Raw genomic sequence first — 19,154 nt, 5'->3', positions numbered from 1 at the left:
CAGTTCTGACAGCTCTGGGGAAGAAGCTGTTCCCCAGTCTGTTGGTAGTGGTGTGGATGTTCCTGTACCGCTTATAGAGTCTAAGTCAGGAAGGGGGCAGCCCACGATGCCCTGTGCAGTTTTAACCACCCATGCCAGTTGTTTCCTCTCCTGTGCCATGCAGCTGCCATACCACACTGTCACACTAAGGCAGAGGATACTTTCAATTGTGGCCCTGTAAACGTTGACAAGCAACCAAGAGGAGAGTCCAGCCCGTTTCAGTTTCCTGAGGAAGAAGAGCCTTTGTTGTGCCTTCTTCACCAGGCGGAAGTTGTTCATGGAGATCAGATGTGATGTGGAGGCCCAGGAACATGATGTTGTCCACACGCTCCACCAGGGGGGTGTGATCCGTTTTTCTGGACCTCCTGAAGTCCACAATGACCTCCTAGGTCTTCCCTGTGTTCAGCACCAGGTTGTTGGCTGAACACTACTGGGTGAGCTGGTGTATCTCCTCTCTGTAGTGGGTCTCGTTGTTATCTGAGATGAGACCCACTACTGTAGTGTCGTCCACGAACTTCAGGGTAAACATGGTAAGAGGGCTGGGCTGAGCACACAACCCTGTGGCATGCCCGTGCTGAGGACCAGAGGGGATGATGTGATGTTCCCTATTCTCACCACCTGAGGCCTGTTGGTGAGAAAGTCTCTGATCCAGTTCCAAAGAGACGCCGGCAGACCCACTGCGTGTAGCTTCAGCGCCAGCTTGTCTGGGATGACGATGTTAAAAGCTGAGCTAAAGTCTACAAATAGCATCCTGACGTAGGTGTTGGGCTGCTGCAGGTGGGTCAGGGCTGTGTGCAGGGTGATGGAGACAGCATGCTCTGTGGACCGATTCCCTCTGTTGGCGAACTGAAGGCTGTCTTGGTCCGAGGGGATGAAGCCTCTGATGTACCTGAGAATAATCCGCTCAAAGCACTTCATGATTACCGGGGTCAGAGCAACAGGCCGTTAGTCATTCAGGCAGGACACAAATATAACAGTAGAGTTTCTACAATATATACATTTATGGATGATTAGGAATAGATTTATTTAACCCATGAATGAATAAATAACAAAATTAACATGTTTGTTATAACAATTAGTGTACAAACTTCACCATTATATTGCGTTATGCTGTTATAAGTTCGGAACTGCTGAAAATTCCTATACCTGTTCGGTTCATGAACGCATCAAGAGTTGTCAGAGGCATTGGCCGAGAGGGCAGAGGGTGATGAAAAAAGAGAACACCTCTGGAAAAAATGGTTGGGGGAACAACACTAGTATCCATTAAGGCAAATATGCTAACATAGTCAGTTCTGGTGTGAGAGCTAGCTACCGGTACTAGGGCCACTTGACTAGCAGCTAACGTTAGTTGCTGCCAGGTTTGCAATTTTAGCCATTTCGGTCTCTCTTTTTTAAACTGAAGTACAAAATCGTCGATAGCAAACCACTGGCCTAGCACTCTCTTGTCAGCAGCCAAATAGCAAAAAAACACTTGTCAAGACATTAAATTAATCCATCTAGCAAGCTTCACAGCATGTTAACGTTACTCACCTTTCTTTGTGTATTGTCCTGAGATGTCTGATAAAATTCCATGTGGTGCTCGCAGAATCCATGAATTTAACATTGGAGATTTTGCAGACAGCTCCTCTTTTGTTTTGTGTTGTTGTATAATCTTTGAAAGCAAACTGTACGATTTACGAGACGAGGGTGGTGCCTTCCATCTCTCTGCCATGCTCTCTGTCAAATCAGATCACTCCGTTCACAGCAGGCACGTCGCTTGTCGCGTGGTAGAGAGGGGTTGCCAGGTTTGCTGATATGCTACAGGTCAAGAGCACTCACGCACAATAAGCAATGTTCATCATCCAATAATTTATTTGTTGATTTTTAAAGAAATAATTTAACAAGAATTTAATGACTTGGCAAGTCATATGACTCAAGTCAAGTCACAGGTCAGGAGAGGCAAGTCAAAGTCAAGTCAAGTCTTAAGTTCATGTTGATCAAGTAAGTCACAAGTCACAAATATGGCAACTCGAGTCCGACTCTAGTCAAGTCATCGACTCGAGTTCCCCCATCTCTGCCTTCTGATCGTAGCTGCGTTTCCATTGCCCCTAGAAATGCGCAAATCCTACATATCGCAATAAAAAAATTAAAAAAAATCCTATATTTCGAAAATTCTCTCAAATATCGCTAAAACATTTTTATGCTCTCATGAGGTGGTTTTTCAGACGTGTCGATAAAAAAGTGTATCACAAAAGTGTAATGGAAACACTTTTTTCGCATTTACATGTCACCTAGGTAAGCGGACATGACGCAAGGGGTCACACGAGCGGCTAATTTCGAGGAAGATGGCGCTGTATGTGTGGACAGAGGAGGAGATGGAGCTATTATTAACAGTCATTCGTGACAAAAATGTCACAGCTATCTTGGACAGCAAACAGCAGCAAAATGCTGAATGTTACAGGGAGATTGAAAGAGAACTGAGGGGGAAGGGCTTAACACTTTCGGCCATCTTCCTCAAAATGAAATCGGCTGGTTCGCAAAACACTGTTCAATAGTAACACCTGCAAGTAGCATTTGAACTTTGCCGAAATTTCCGATATATCACTTTTATTTTGCAAACAACTGTAATGGAAACGCAGCCACTGTTGAGCCAGTTGTATTACATGGTTCTGCCCCTACAGGGCTTGAACCCTAAAAATGTGCTTACATAAGTGGTGAGCAGTGTTAAAGGTTCTTAAATGTTCAGCAAATAACAATGCCAATTCTACAACAGTACTTCATAAAGGGGATATGAACTGAAAACATTACTGTTCAGTACAGTTGGGGTCAAGACATGTACTAGCCACCTAACTAATGGTTTGAAGTATAAAGAAGAAGAAGAAAGCCTTCACAGAAGAAGAAAACCTTCAAAGATGGTGACACACTGGAGATCAAGAGGGTACAGAAGGAACTCAGAGACCAGCTCAGAGAGGCGAAGGAGCAGTACGGAAGGAAATTAGAAGAAAGGATGCAGAACAACAACATGAGGGAGGTGTGGGAGGGCATGAAGACCATCACTGGGTGTAGCTCCAAGAACGGTGCCCACATTGAGGGGGATGTGGGGAGGGCAAACCAGCTCAACCACTTCTTCAATAGATTTGATTATCCCAACCCATTCACACCTCTGAGCACAGCAGCCCCCACCTTCCCACTCCTGCAAGCCATCACCAACACACTGATGAGGACATCTCTCCTCCTCTCCTCACACCACCCACGACAATCACAGCAGCTCTGGTCTGTAGTGAGCTGAAGAGGCTGCGCCCCAGCAAAGCCGCAGGTCCAGATGGAGTATCACCATGACTGCTAAAGGCCTGTGCGAGGGAGCTGGGACACCCCCTTCAGCGCATATTCAACCTGAGCCTGGGACAGGGGAGGGTTCCCCAGCTGTGGAAGACAGCCACAAACCACATTCTGGGGAGCTGAACGACTTCAGGCCGGTCGCCCTGTTACACGTGATGAAGACCATGGAACGGCTGCTGCTCCATCACCTGAGGCCACAGATCCACTTGACCCTCTGCAGTTTGCTTACAGGCAGAAAAGTGGAGGATGCCATCATCTTCCTGCTCCACCAATCTCTCTCTCATCTGGACAGAGGCAGTGGTGCTGTGAGGATTACATTCTTGGACTTCTCCAGTGCCTTTAACACCATCCAGCCACTGCTCCTCAGGGAAAAACTGTCAGAGATGGGAGTTGAATGGATTACTGACTACCTGACTGGCAGACCTCAGTATATGAAGCTGGGGGACTGCAGGTCCAACACTGTGGCCAGCAGCACAGGAGCACCGCAGGGAACTGTGCTCTCTCCGGTCCTGTTCACCCTGTACACGTCCGAATTTCAATACAACTCGGAGCTCTGTCATGTACAGAAGTTCACGGACAACACAGCCAGAGTGGGCTGTATCAGGAGTGGACAAGAGGATGAGTACAGGAAACTGATTCAGGACTTCATCACATGGCGTGACTCCAACCACCTGCTTCTCAACACCACCAAGACCAGGGAGATGGTGGTGGATTTTAGGAGACCCAGGCCATGTCCAGAACCGATCACCATTAAAGGGGACTGTGTGACGCAGCACGCCTGGACAAACTAGTGAGGAAGACAGGCTCCGTCGTTGGCACAGAGCTGGACAGTCTGACATCTGTGGCAGAGCGACCTACACTGAGCAAGCTCCTGTCCATAATAGACAATCCTGATCATCCACTGCACAGCACCATCTCCAGGCAGAGGAGCAGCTTCAGTGACAGACTGCTGTCATTGTCCTGCTCTACTGACAGACTGAAAAAGTCATTCCTCCCCCACGCCGTATGGCTCTTCAACAACTCCGAACCCACTACACACTTACACCACATAGCATGGACACACACACTTTATCACACACACATCCATATGCTGGACTCCATCACACACACATCCATATGCTGGACTCCATCACACACACATCTAAATGCTGGACTTTATCACACACACATCTATATGCTGGACCCATATGCACACTGTTATTTTGCACAACTGCACTACTATGCACATATTTAACTGCTCAAATGTTTATCCTGTATTACAGATGTTTATCCTGTATAGCCAGATGTTAAGACGTTTATCCTGGATAGCCTAATTCTTTATTTTTACTTCACTACTTTTTTCTAATATTGTTATTTTGTATTTTGTATTGTATTTCTACCTCCTACTTGAAAAGGTTCATTACCTGAAAGTGGTTCTTGTTCTTTTTTGCATGCCCTTGTGTGTCTACCTTTTGAGCTGCTGGAACTGCAAATTTCTCTTTGGGGATGAATAAAGTATCTATCTATCTATCTATCTATCTATCTATCTATCTATCAACAGAAAAATGACAAGGACCAGCATAAAGGACCATGTTCTGAACACACACACACATTACAAACACAATTGTGCAGACACTAATGTTACTACCTAACATCTCAGTTCATGTGTTGTCACATGCTACATTGGTCACATTAAAACAAGCAATCGCAGGATTGGGAGAGTGAGATGCAGCATGTCCGGGGGAAAATTCCAGGCCAACCGAACAACAGTTACGAGAGTTGATGAAAATCTCACTCCAGGATGTAGACTGCCAAATATAGAAGGACCATCAGTGTCTTGTGGGTCTCCCTTATGTTGCTGGGCTGTCTGAACATTTAATAAGATCATTAAAGTCACAGGGAGTCAACTCATACTACAAACCATGGTTCCGACTGGACAGGACAAACACCGACATCCTGAAAAATCTGCTCAGAAGACTTGTCTTTTTGACCTTAGTATGTCACTTTTATTCAATGCTGTCTTGACAATTTAATTAATAAAGTTCTTACTGAGGAGGAGGAGGTTGAAGGATCTTGAACCATTGGCGACAACACCACCCTGGGAATTTCACCCAGGGAATTACCCTACCAATGTAGGACACACAGGTTTGTTTACTCAAAGGGGCACTTTTAGTTTTAAAAGTTTTAAAAACAAACATTCACACTGGAAAGGGGCAGGGGAAATAACCAAATCAGGGATGGGGCCTAGTGGATGGAAGGGGGCTAGTATTGGGGAGGGATCGACCAACGAAAAAAAGGGAAAAAAAAGAATCAACTTAAATCACCTGGCACACGTGGCAGACACTCTCTCAGTGAAGAAACCCACTCCCAGGGGCACAGCAGACAGGGGGGATGCCACCACCAATCACCAACACCACCGGCCTCCAGCAACTAAAAAGGGGGGAAATTAAACAAATTATTGGGGTTACAACCAAACAAATCTTGAAAAATGAATAAATCAAAATCTAATGAATGGGCGCGTCACAAACTCAAAATTAATATATCCCAACCAAAATAATTCAAATATAAATAAACAAAAGGCTAAAGAAAACAAAACCCAGCAATTTTTGAATATAGAAAATTTCTCAAATTAAAATAATTTACAAATTGACCAAATCAGGCTTAAACAAAAATATACAACCTAAACTTATACAAATAACCCAAAAGTAGGTGTAATCCACACTGTCACACACTCATCCAGTCAGTTTAAAAAGGGACCAAACCCTAATTAAAAGCGGCGTCCAGGCAAGCAGCAAAACAGCAAGCCTCTATTTGTGTGCACAGTCGCGACACGTATATGGCGCCATGCTGAGAGGACAGGCAGCGGCGTCGACAACGTGGCTGAGGCAGGGGCAAAAACAGCCGTGGAGACAGCACAGCCGTGGAGACAAAACAGCAGCCCCAATAATCTGGTTGCAGGAGCACCTTACCAAAAATACACACTATTAGTATTGCTATATGCTAAAAATAATGCGATGCACACTACAGTACACATACGTACCTTATGAGCAGCTACAGAAACACACTTGCATGAGAGGAGGGAGGGGGAGAGAGAGCTCCACACAGCCACCGGCGTTTACCTGCGTCCACACTAACACTAGCTACCCGATACTATCAACCACAGAAAGAGAGATGACACTTGCCACAGCTAACGTAGCAGCACATGCGGGGCACGACAAAACAAAAATGTCTTAAGCACACCAACAAAACAAGGCACCAGTGAGGTGAAGCAGCGTTTAGTCATACCTGTCGGCCAAACAACCTGACACGGAAGTGACGTGCTACCGATGAAGGAAGTGCAGAGGAAGAACCGGTGAAAGGACTGCCGCTTTTATATTGGCCCACCTCATTAACAGCCAGCAGTGGTGCTCATGAGCAGCAGCAAATCACATAGAGGATAAGCACCTCTATGCTGCGACATTATGTTATCTTATCCGAAACCACTCAACACCTTAAGATATTTCCTGGCAAGAGATTCTGACATTTGCCCCACCAATGCCAACATCCGAACTCTGTTACTTGTTTTGCCAAAATTCAATATTTGTAAGCCTCTCTGCTTGGAATTTAAAACCATTTTCTGTTATTAGGATAACATCAGTAACATAAATTCTTTAGTATATGTAAACACTAACTTTTACATTACATTGTTTAGGGAAGAGTATGAAATTGTGTTGTTACATTACACCAACCTCATATGTATCATTCGTTCTTTCTATTTTCAATTGGCAATCAAAAATGAAAAAATAAAGTGAAAGATTATTTTGTTTTTCATTTTTTAATCTAACACAAAAATGCCTGGTTTTTAATATTTCAATTTCAGGATCAGATCAAAAATGCGAAATGGAAAAATGGGAATCCGTGTATCATTTGTTCTTTCTATTTTCAATTGGCAATCAAAAATGAAAAAATAAAAAAGTGACAGATTATTTTGTTTTTCGTTTTTTAATCGAACACAAAAAACGAAAAAATGCCTGGTTTTTAACATTTCATTTTCAGGATCAGATCAAAAATACGAAATGGAAAAACGGGCCACAGGAATGAATTTGATTTTAATATTTAATTGATCGGGTTTATGTGACCCCGGAAATGGCTCTGTGCGCGGCAGTTCGGGTAGTGCAGCAGGCAAGACTACATGGCAGCGCTGAAACCACACACTATTTTCAATATATCAAACAGTTGTTCAACAGCGGTTTGACCCACGCGGGTCTCCACGTTGCAGCAGATGGGTATTCTGCAATGCTCGGAAATGAGCGTCAGAAGATTCTGTGCCAGAAACAATCTGCGGAGGAAAAAGATGCAGAGCCGGAGAGCGCTTTGGTTCGATCCATATATGAGGAAAGTTTTCGTTCAGATTTCTACAGTATATTGCAAATATTATATAGCAAACATTACCAGTAAATGTGTAATTATTGTGGCTTGTGTTGTGCTTCATAATACTGCTACTATTCGAGGAGAGCAACAACCTGTCCTACAAATGGACGACCCTGATGATGACCCCTTCCACCTGCCAGCTATGCAGGATGGCAGAGCAGTCAGAGGAACCTTATGCCATAATCATTTCCGAGATGAAGTCACCATCATCACCACCACCACAGCAGTCAAATAAATCAATAATACACATTTCATTTGGTCTTCTTTATTTCCTACAAACACAAGAGCATGTTTAGTTAATGTTCAGTTTTTTGAGATAGATTTTGTAGATTTCTTTTACAGGTAACTGGGAATACATAAGGAGGACATAGATTGATACAGTTGCACACAAATTCCACAGACTGTGTCAATCTGTGCAGTGGAAGTTGAGGGATCTTCCTGCTGCTGCCCAGCCATGCTCTGTTAAAAAGGATGAGAATGTGTTAATACTTCAGTGTAGGCTAAATGTCACACTCTATATTCCACCAGAATGTTAATAAATGTAAATGGAAGGCACCTATCAGTAACATATGAAGATGTTACCTTTCTGGATCCCCCTCTGTGAAAGCAGCAGTCAGAGTTTCGTTGTAGTCTTCATCCTAGATGAGTAATATGTTTCAGTATACTTAAATGGACCATTTTGCAAAATCTTTGGAGTATTGCCTACTTACAGTTACAAGCTCTGTTGTGGCTTGAGGTAGCTCCACCAGGCAAACAGTACCATCAGAATCTGTTGGGACAAACGGAGAAAAAAAAAACCCATGAAAGGAACATAAGTATTTTTTATGAATAGGCTTTAATATACATATATATATATATATATATATATATATATATATATATATATATATGTATATATATGCACTTGTGTCTTGGGTGGTGGTCTCAGAGGATGAACTCCTCCCTTTTCAGCCACTGAAAACGAAAACTCAGAGTTTCCTATCTCAGAGTAGATCAACTCAGAGTTCAGGGTTACACTCAGAGTTTGGTCAACCTGCTTTGTGAAACGGACCCCAGATCGATAGATTGTTGTGACTAGCAAGCTAGCGTAGCTATGTTTGCTAACTCTCATTACAAAACTTCCGGGTCACTTACATCCAACCAATTAAATATTAAAATCAAATTTATTCCTGTGGCCCGGTTTTCCATTTCGTATTTTTGATCTGATCCTAAAGTTGAAATATTAAAAACCAGGCATTTTTTCGTTTTTTGTGTTAGATTAAAAAACGAAAAACAAAATAATCTGTCACTTTTTTATTTTTTCATTTTTGATTGCCAATTGAAAATAAAAAAGAACGAATGATACACGGATTAATGGGCCACAGAAATGAATTTGATTTTAATATTTAATTGGTTGGATGTACGTGACCCGGAAGTCTTGTAATGAGCGTTAGCAAACATAGCTACGCTAGCTTGCTAGTCGCAACAATCTATCGATCTGGAGTCCGTTTCACAAAGCAGGTTCAACAAACCCTGAGTGTAACCCTGAACTGAGTTGATCTACTCTGAGATAGGAAACTCTGAGTTTTCGGTTCCACAACAGCAGATTTGAGTTACTTTGTTAACTCAGAGTAGGTTCACCTGGAGTTAAGCGTGTGCACCACAACAATAAAAAGACAACATCAATGGAACCCTGATTTGAGGAGTCACCATGGCAACAGGAAAGCGGAAGACTGCCTACTTCACACCACTGGAATTAGACATTTTAATGCGCTCATACAGCGAATATGAACATGTTTTTAGACGGAAGTCCAACACTGCTGCAGCTGTGAAGGAGAGGGAGACGGCGTGGGAGAACATTGCTGCTCGGGTCAATGCATGAGTATAAATGTAGTCCTTTCAAATCACAATAATATTACAGGGCAATTGTAAAATTGGGTATATTGTGTTCATATAATGTTTTGTTTTTTGTTAACGAATGAAATAAAATTTAGAAATGAAAAAAAGTGTTCTCATCTATATCATGTTATGTTAAATAATTAAGCCTATATTTAAACTAACACAGACTTTTACTTCGCCAACAGAAAGAAGGCAGATGCACGAAGAACGGGTGGTGGCCCAGCACCGCCACCTCTAACTGAGGCAGAGGAGCTGGCCCTAAGCCAGAATATAGGAAGGCTTGTGGCTGAGGGAATCCCTGGAGGGAGTTCATCCTCTGAGACCACCACCCAAGACACAAGTGCCTTCATAAAATGTAACATGCCTTGGCCTATATATATATTTTAAAGCCTCTTCATAAAAATATTTACTTTCCTTTCATGTCTTTTTTTTCTCTGTCCCAACAGATTCTGATGGTACTGTCTGCCTGGTGGAGCCACCTCAAGCCACAACAGACCTTGTAACTGTAAGTAGGCAATACTCCAATTTCTGGACGGTTGTGGTCTTCATCCAGCCTCATATGTTACTGATAGTTGCCTTCCCATTTACATTTATTATTATTCTGGTGGAATATAGAGTGTGACATTTAGCCTAAACTGAAGTATGAACACATTCGCATCCTTTTTAACAGGGCATGGCTGGGCAGCAGCAGGAAGGTCCCTCAACTTCCACTGCACAGATTGACACAGTGAGATGAATATTCAGTAAACACCAGAGGTTCAGTCTGTGGAATTTGTGTGCAACTGTATCATTTAATGTCCTCCTTATGTATTCCCAGTTACCTGTAAAAGAAATCTACAAAATCTATCTCCTGATAAAAATACAAAAAAACTGAAAAAGACATGCAATACTTGGACTGCAAGATAAAAATTGCAGACCTAGAAACTGCAATACTGGACCACAAGTTAGAGGTGGGAGCATGGTGAACTATGTTAATTATATTAACTATTGGAACATTAACTAAACAAGCTCTTGTATTTGTAGGAAATAAAGAAGACCAAATGAAATGTGTATTATTGATTTATTTGACTGCTGTGGTTTTGGTGGTGGTGGTGATGGTGACTAAATCTCGGAAACGATTATGGCATATGGTGTCTCTGACTGCTCTGCCATCCTGCATAGCTGGCAGGTGGAAGGGGTCATCATCAGGGTCGTCCATTTGTAGGGCAGGTTGTTGCTCTCCTCTAATAGTAGCAATAATATGAAGAACAACACAAGCCACAATAATATCACAGGCCCTCGCAGGGGTCACCCTCAGGTGACGTAGGCACTGGAAACGGGCTTTCAGCAGGCCTATGGTCATCTCCACCCGGGCTCTCGTCCTGCAGTGAGCCCGATTGAAGTTCTGTTGGGGGCCTGGTTCAGGGTCAGGGTAAGGGGTCAGCAGCCTGGGTTGGCATGGGTAACCCCTGTCACCCAGCAGAAGGCCGTCAAACTCTCCTGTAATGTATAGTATATTAAAGGAGGGAGACAAGTGAATTGTGCAAATCTTTAGGCTGCTTACCACGTTGCAGTCTGTTGCTCAGGTTAGACTTGCGATAAATCCTTAAGTCATGAACAGACCCAGGCCACTTGGCCTCCACATTGGAAATAATGTATCCAGCATCACATATGATCTTGACAGTGCAAAGAAAGACAGATGTTTAACTATTATGCAGTCTTTAACATTTTGAAACAGTTGTCAATCTACATGTACCTGCACATTTATGATGTGAATGGACTTCCTATTCACATAGTCTGCTTCATTATGTGAAGGAGCTGTGATGGGGATATGTGTGCCATCTATGCAGCCAATCACACTGGGAAATCCTGAAAGAAATTAAAATGACTAATCCCAGTCTGAGGTTGCAGCACGTCATTAACCAAATATAATTTAAAATTCATTTAACTGATCTCTGCATCATTCACCTGCAATCCTGTGGAACTCCTCCTTGATGACTCTGACGGGTTTATGTCCAGGGAAAATTGGTAACAGCCGTTTCAGGGCGAGGCACACTTTTCTCACCGCCCTGCATACAGTCGCCTTGCTTAAGTGCTCTGCATCTCCGACATTGTAAAGAAAGCTCCCATTTGCAAAAAAATGCAGCGCAACACACAATATCTGCTGAGATGTCAGAGCATGACTACGGGTGGTAACGTTGCAAATGTAAGGACGGATTAGAATATGTATGTAGATGATGGACTGTGCCGTGAAACAGTACCGCACAAAAAGATAACTGTCTGGAAAAGCAAGAACATCTATGCGTGGTCTGATAAATATCTATATCTATATATATATATACACATGTGCCTTCATTAAATGTAATATGCCTTGGCCTATATATCTATCTATATATATATATATGAATATATATATATATATATAGATATAGATATAGATAGATATAGATATATAGGCCAAGGCATATTACATTTAATGAAGGCACATGTGTCTTGGGTGGTGGTCTCAGAGGATGAACTTCCTCCAGGGATTCCCTCAGCCACTGGCCTTCCTACTTAGGGCCAGCTCCTCTGCCCTCAGTCAGAGGTGGTGGTGGTGGGCCACCACCCGTTCTTTATGCATCTGCCTTTTTTCTGTTGGCTGAGTAAAAGTCTGTGTTAGTTTGGCTTAATTATTTAACATAACATTATAGAGGAGAACACTTTTTTTCATTTCTAAATTTTATTTCATTCGTTAACAAAAACAAAACATTATATGAACACAATATACCCAATTTTACAATGAAAGGGAGCAGAAAGAAGAAAAAAACCTTATATTTATGTGTGTGAAAACAGCATTATGTTGGGGATAAAACAACTGCACAAACAGCCACTTAATATTTACTTTACAATGTAAAACATGATCAAAATGAGGTAGCTACCTCCATGAGATCATGCCGAGGTCTTACCTGTTTGAGCAATGTTTTGTATATTTCATTTTAAGCTGCTGCCAAGTGCGCTTCTCCCCCGCGGGATTGCACCTAAATGAAATAAATTAAAAGGCAACCATTCAAGCAGTATTGCCCTGTAATATTATTGTGATTTGAAAGGACTACATTTATACTCATGCATTGACCCGAGCAACAATGTTCTCCCACGCCGTCTCCCTCTCCTTCGCAGCTGCAGCGGTGTTGGACTTCCGTCTAAAAACGTGTTCATACTCACTGTATGAGTGCATTAAAATGTCTAATTCCATTGGCGTGAAGTAGGCAGTCTTCCGCTTCCCCGTTGCCATGGTGACTCCTCAAATCGGGGTTCCATTGATGCTGTCTTTTTATAGTTGCGGTGCACGCGTGTAACTCAAGGTGAACCTACTCTGAGTTAATCAAACTAACTCAAATCTGCTGTTGTGGAATCGAAAACTCAGAGTTTCCTATCTCAGAGTAGATCAACTCAGAGTTCAGGGTTACACTCAGAGTTTGTTGAACCTGCTTTGTGAAACGGACCCCTGGTGTAGACAGGTAGCCGGTCATGAACTTCCGACCCTATGATGGTCCCGTGTGTCATGACATTACACATTTACTGGTAGTATTTGCTATATAATATTTGCAATATACTATAGAAATCTGAATGAAAACGTACCTCATATATAGCGCTCTCCAGCTCTGCATTTGACAAATGTCTTTTTCTCTGCAGATTATTTCTGGCACAGAATCTTCTGACGCTCATTCCAGAGCATTGCAGAATACCCATCTGCTGCAACGTGGAGGAAATTTCCGCCTGGGTCAAACCGCTGTTGAACAACTGTTTGATTAAAATAGTGTGTGCTTCCAGTGCTGCCATGTAGTCTTGCCTGCTGCCATTTCCGGGGTCACATAAACACGATCAGTTAAATAGTAAAATCAAATTCATTCATGTGGCCCGTTTTTCCATTTCGTATTTTTGATCTGATCCTGAAATTGAAATAATAAAAACCAGGGATTTTTTTGTTTTTTGTGTTAGATTAAAAAACGACAAGCAAAATAATCTGTCACTTTTTTATTTTTTCATTTTTGATTGCCAATTGAAAATAGAAAGAACGAATGATACACAGATTTAACATGACACATTTAAATTGTTTTCATACTTCTACCCCACTCAGCCTGGGACACACTCACTTAAAAAAAAACAAACTGCATCTTGACTATATGTGCACAAATGTCCTCTTTTGTCACCCCATGCTACAACAGCCATTCTTGTTGTCTATATTTATTCTCTTGACCAAACAGCTGCTCAGTAAGCCAATCCCCTACAAGCAGAGGGGACAGCTGCCATTCCACAGATAACAGACAGAGAAAGAGAGGAAGCTAAGTCAAACCATCAGTGAGAGACAGTGCGAAAGAGATGATTGAGAAAAGTTGAGAGGGGTTATTAATGAAAGGACAGATCTAATCGACAGCACTAGCACATTTTGAAAGAAATTCTTCGACAGATCTTTTGGAATACTACTTCAAACAATCTCTTGAAGCCACAATGGCAGACAGTGGTAGTCCCCCATTGTCATCCTACATAATGGATGAGGAAACTCTGAAGAGAAAACAGAAGGAGAAGCTAAAGAAGCTGATGGCTACAGGAGGCAACCCAAGGCCTGCACGGTCTCTCCTCTTCTTGACACTCAGGAATCCCTTCCGCAAGGCATGCATAAGTATTGTGGAGTGGAAGTATCCTGCTGTTGTAAAGGGTCATTAGGCAGAGGGACACCTGGATCAAATATATAACATTTCATGTTATTGTTGCTACCATCATATTTACTTTAAGTAGTTGTATACATGTATGTTTTGTGTTTTATTTGTAGCAAGCTGTAGGTGGTGTGTGTGTGCGTGCGTACGTGCACACTTGTGTGTGCGTACATGCGTGCATGCGTGTGTCTGTGAAAAGGTGTTTGCTGTTTTACTTCTGTGATGTGGGAACATCTATATGTGAAATACTATGGCTGGCATGTAAGCTTCCTATAAATAACTTTCAGACCTTTTGAAATCATAATCCTACTGGCCATCTTTGCCAACTGTGTGGCCCTGGCTGTGTACTTGCCCATGCCTGAGGAAGACAGCAACAACACCAACAGCAACTTGGTGCGTCAGCATGCTTGTGTTTGTGTATACATGGATATTATAATATATTGTTGATATTGATATTGATTTAGACCAGTGTTTCCTAAAGTGGGTGCCTTGAGGATGGGCCATACCACTGATATTGTTATGACATTGAAAGAATCTGCAACATTTAAGATAAGATAAGATCAACTTTATTTATCCCCAGGTGGGGAAGTTTGGTGTTACAGACAGCATCAATAAAAATAGAAATAGCAAAGGCAATGGAAAATAAAAAGTACAAAATAAGAAGATGACTATATATATGTGCATTTCATACAAAAGACTATGTAAAATATATTGCCAAAGGAAGTATTGCTAAATACTAAATTACACAAGGATTGAAACAAAAAATTGCACATGGTTGGTATGGATAAGTTAAGTACAGGTTCTTTCACTTCTTCTTAACATCAATATTTATTGGGATTAAAGCAGGCGTGGAGAAAGTATGGCCTCTGGGCCGTATGTGGCTCATGAAACATTCTGATCCAACAACCCAGCAGCAGCATTGTACTCTTTAGCAGAGCAAAACAGACCTCTCCCTTGTCTTGGATCCTGAGCTGGCCTGAAGACGACCCCTTGACCTGACCATGACCCTAAGGCCCCTACTAGGAGACAGTCAGAATGTAGTCGTGTGACAGAAAGTTCCTTCACAGTGACAAAATCATAATTGGGAATGAAAGGGGCAATGAAAGGGGGTTTGTGGGGACGCGCTTGTAGTGATTAAAAAGGCCAATATTGAGGGCCACTACTGCTCAAAACATGCTAAATTAGGTGAGGTGCAAAGACAAATGCACTTGAATTAAGTTAATGCTCTTTCGCAGACATTGGGTGCAACAAGTGGCTTTCACAAGACTTTTGACACCTTTGTGGTGACCGTGATTGTGTCTTGTTGCCACTGCAGAGCTGATAGCACTGGACAAAGTAAAATTGTTCTGACGTGTCCCTTTGTCTCGAAGAATGCATGAAAGGGAAAACCTATCATGGTAGCGATAGCAGGTGGCTGTATGATTTCGCCTACATGGTGGATATTATCAAGGACCTCTCTGAGTTGAATGTCAAGCTTCAAGGTCCCGACCAGCTTCTCAGCTCTCTGCTTTCAAATGTGAAATCATTTGAAGAGACAGTTAACACTGCATGTTTCTGCAGCCCATGAAAAAAAGTCTGCTATAACATCTGAATGTGCTTGTGAGTGTGCAGACCTCCTTCAGCCGTTTGGTGAGAGGTTTCAGGATATGAAATGTAAACAGAAGGAAGTGAACTTATTTGCTACATTGTTTCATGTGGAACTAGCTGATGCGCCAGACAATCTACAACACAAAATTATTGAGTTGCAATGTAATGAAGAGGTCAAAGCTAGGTGCAACAACCTCCCTCTGTCTGAGCGCTATAGACTGTATGTACAGTTTTATAAATTGTACATTTATTTAGATTTTAAAACAGTTTATAGAATTGTACATACACACAGTTCTATATAACTGAGATGTGAACTTCAGTGTATGTCTCTTCATAATGGGAAAGGGGACAACCTATGACTGTGAGCATCTCTTTTCTAAGTAGTAAACTAATTAACCCAGCAATTTAGGATGGCCCTCAAAGGATTTTATGAAGATTTTAATTGGTAGGGTTCCCCACCCCTGGATTAAAGTACACTAACCTATTAGTCTAGTCTACTTTATCTATCTAATCTATCAATATATAAATTTATTTTACACAAAGAAATGTTTGATTAATGCAGAATTTCCAACAAGTTGACAGTTTTTTTTAATGTAACAAACAAACAAACTTGGATTTAATTAATATTTCAGTGTCCAGTTAACACTACTACCACTACAAGTGACAGTTTATTTTGTCTGACTTAATGTGCTAATTAATGCCAACATATATACAGTAAACTTGACTAAACTCATGGACTGTATCTACATTTAACTTCACAGCTGTGCCTACTATATTTTATTTCTACTATATATAGTAGAAATAAAATATACTAAGACAATAAAAATATACTAAAACAATAAAATATACCAACAACTGAATATATACTAAAATGTATATACTGAGATTCAGCTGACAATTAGGTAAGCGTGTGTGTACTTAAATGTTAAGTACACAGAAGGTGCAGGTGGAGGTGTGTGAAAAGTGCAGTATGCAGTGGCTCATAGCTCTCACAGTCTCTCACTGACGGGGTAAAAGTTCTGACAGCTCTGGGGAAGAAGCTGTTCCTCATTCTGTCGGTGGTGGTGTGGATGTTCCTGTACCGCTTTCCTGATGGAAGCGGTACAAACAGTCTGTGGCCCAGATGGCTGGGGTCTGTGGTGATGGATCTTGCCCTCTTCCTGACCCGGCTTTCATATATACAGTCTAAGTCAGGAAAGGTCAGCCCATGAAGTCCTGTGCAGTTTTAACCACCCATGCCAGTTGTTTCCTCTCCTGTGCCGTGCAGCTGCCATACCACACTTTCATGCTAAGGCAGAGGATACTTTCAATTGTGGGCCTGTAAAAGTTGACGAGCAACCGAGAGGAGAGTCCAGACCGTTTCAGTTTCCTGAGGAAGAAGAACCAATACCACCTTTAACAGTGACCTCAGGAAAAACATACAATAAAGATGAATTTACACATTTACAACAATTTCAGCAAAACTTAACATAAACTTGGTAAAGATAGTTGTTATGGCAGCACTGTTGTATTGCAATGAGAATGAGGTTGTCCCCAACATCAAATTATTTATCCATCCCTCCAGAGTCCATCCAGACATTTGGTTTAGCTTTTCTAATTTTGGCATTGTCTGCTGCCCACCAGGGATGTGAGAAATGCTGCATAAAGAGATAAATTTGTCCGTGTTGTAGGTGAAGTCCGTAGGTGTAGATGGTGAAGAGGAAAAGTGAGGATGGTGCCCTGGGGTGCTCCCGTGCTGCAGACTACCACCTCTGACTCACAGCCGCGCATTTGCATGTACTGTGGACTGTCAGTGAGGTAGTCGATGGTCCAGGCAGCAAGATGTCATGACTCCCGCGTCCTCCAGCTTCCCCCCCAGTAGCGCCAGTCTGATGGTGTTGAAAGCGCTGGAGAAGCCAAAAAACATGACCCTCACAGCACTGCCGCCAGTCTCCAGGTGGGTGAGCACCCGCTGCAGCAGGTAGATGATGGCGTCCTCTACCACGATGTTGGGCCTATAGGCAAACTGCAGTGGGTCCAGCGTGGAGCTCACCACACAGCGGAGGTGACTGTGGAGGAGCCTCTCCACAGTCTTCATGAGGTGGGAGGTCAGGGCGACAGGTCTGTAGTGGGCCAGTTCCTTGGCTTAAATTTAGGAACTGGGACCACACAGGAGGTCCATAATCCTTCTTGGCCCGCCTGATCTTCCATTGGAGCTTGCACTGGACTCTCTTCTGCTCCTCTCTGTCCCCTGAGTTAGAAGCCCTTTTTTAAATTTTATTATTATTTTTTTTATTTACTTTACTAATCCCAAACTACTAACCCATCACTGATTTACTGAAACACAACTCAAGGTGGGGGAGGGGCGCGGAGGTGTAAGCGTCCTTCACATTCAAATACAGCAGGTCCAGTGTCCGATTGTCCCTCGTATGACACTTAACGTACAGTGTGGATGTTGGAAGAGAGGTGGAGAGAGGAGCGTGACTGAAGTCCGCAATGATCAGCAGCAGGGCCGGGTGTGGCGTGTCTGGATCTGGCTGACAGCGCTGTGGAGCCGCTCACATGCAGCCGAAACCTTCACAGAAGGAGAAATGTACGCGCAAAGCACAATCGAAAACTCCCTCGGTAGATTGTACGGCCGCATGGCCACACCAAGCAGCTCCAGGTCCTGTGTGCTCAGCTGCTACTTCATGTGCACATTTGCCGGGTTGCACCAGCGCTCATTCACATACACCCCCAGCCCGCCTCCTTTACACCATTTTAAAGACAGATTAAAAAATGGCTATTTAAAATTCAAAAAAGGAAAAGTAGGTAAAGAGCGGTCAGACCCACCTCAACCAGCTGCCGGTCACCCAGCACCATCTTGATACCTCCAACAACGAATTGTCACACTGCGGGGCTCAGAGGCTCAAGTGCAGACACAAACTCGGCAGACACAGGTTGGGCAATATAGATAAGACAATAAGATTTATTTACAACACAAGACGCCATGCAGGTCAGGCATAGGAAAAACCAAATAGAAGATAATTCACTGGCGCCCTCTAATGGACGGGAGGAAGATTACTAATAAACCAAATGCTATCAACTGAAAACCAACACAGTCCTCTAAACAGGCTGGTGCGCCAAAGCTGGGGAACAAGCTGGGGAACAATAGTCTGTATGGCCGGGGGAAGAAGCGGAAAGAAGGGGAAGAAGGGGGAAGAAGGGGGGAAGAAGGGGGAAGGAGAAAAAGGAAGAAAAAGAGAGAAAAAAGGAGGAAATGAAGTGAAATGACAGAGATGATCAACT

The 19,154-nt window shown here is 42.7% G+C and overlaps 2 protein-coding genes across 2 annotated transcripts in view; one reads left to right on the top strand and one right to left on the bottom strand.

Moving 5' to 3' along the window:
• Window positions 1-10,834: 10,834 nt before the first annotated feature.
• Window positions 10,835-11,890, bottom strand: LOC121624493 (putative nuclease HARBI1; the record flags this gene model as incomplete). The annotated part of the gene is made up of 4 exons (XM_041962180.1): window positions 10,835-11,103; window positions 11,168-11,279; window positions 11,360-11,472; window positions 11,572-11,890. Coding segments are annotated over 4 exons (813 nt in total), but the record flags the coding sequence as incomplete, so codon positions are not given.
• Window positions 11,891-14,094: 2,204 nt separating this feature from the next.
• LOC121618708 (dihydropyridine-sensitive L-type skeletal muscle calcium channel subunit alpha-1-like) overlaps window positions 14,095-19,154 on the top strand; it is a 168,948-nt gene continuing 163,888 nt past the window's right edge. Inside the window, exons 1-2 of the mRNA XM_041954272.1 lie at window positions 14,095-14,282; window positions 14,588-14,693. Of these exons, the coding sequence (XP_041810206.1) occupies window positions 14,095-14,282; window positions 14,588-14,693 (294 nt within the window). The remainder of the gene's footprint in view (window positions 14,283-14,587; window positions 14,694-19,154) is intronic.

This window comes from Chelmon rostratus, chromosome 2 (genome assembly GCF_017976325.1).
Source record: "Chelmon rostratus isolate fCheRos1 chromosome 2, fCheRos1.pri, whole genome shotgun sequence".
Taxonomy (NCBI): domain Eukaryota; kingdom Metazoa; phylum Chordata; class Actinopteri; order Chaetodontiformes; family Chaetodontidae; genus Chelmon; species Chelmon rostratus.
The sequence above is the reverse complement of the archived record's forward strand: the minus strand, read 5'-3'. Positions and strand labels throughout refer to the sequence as shown.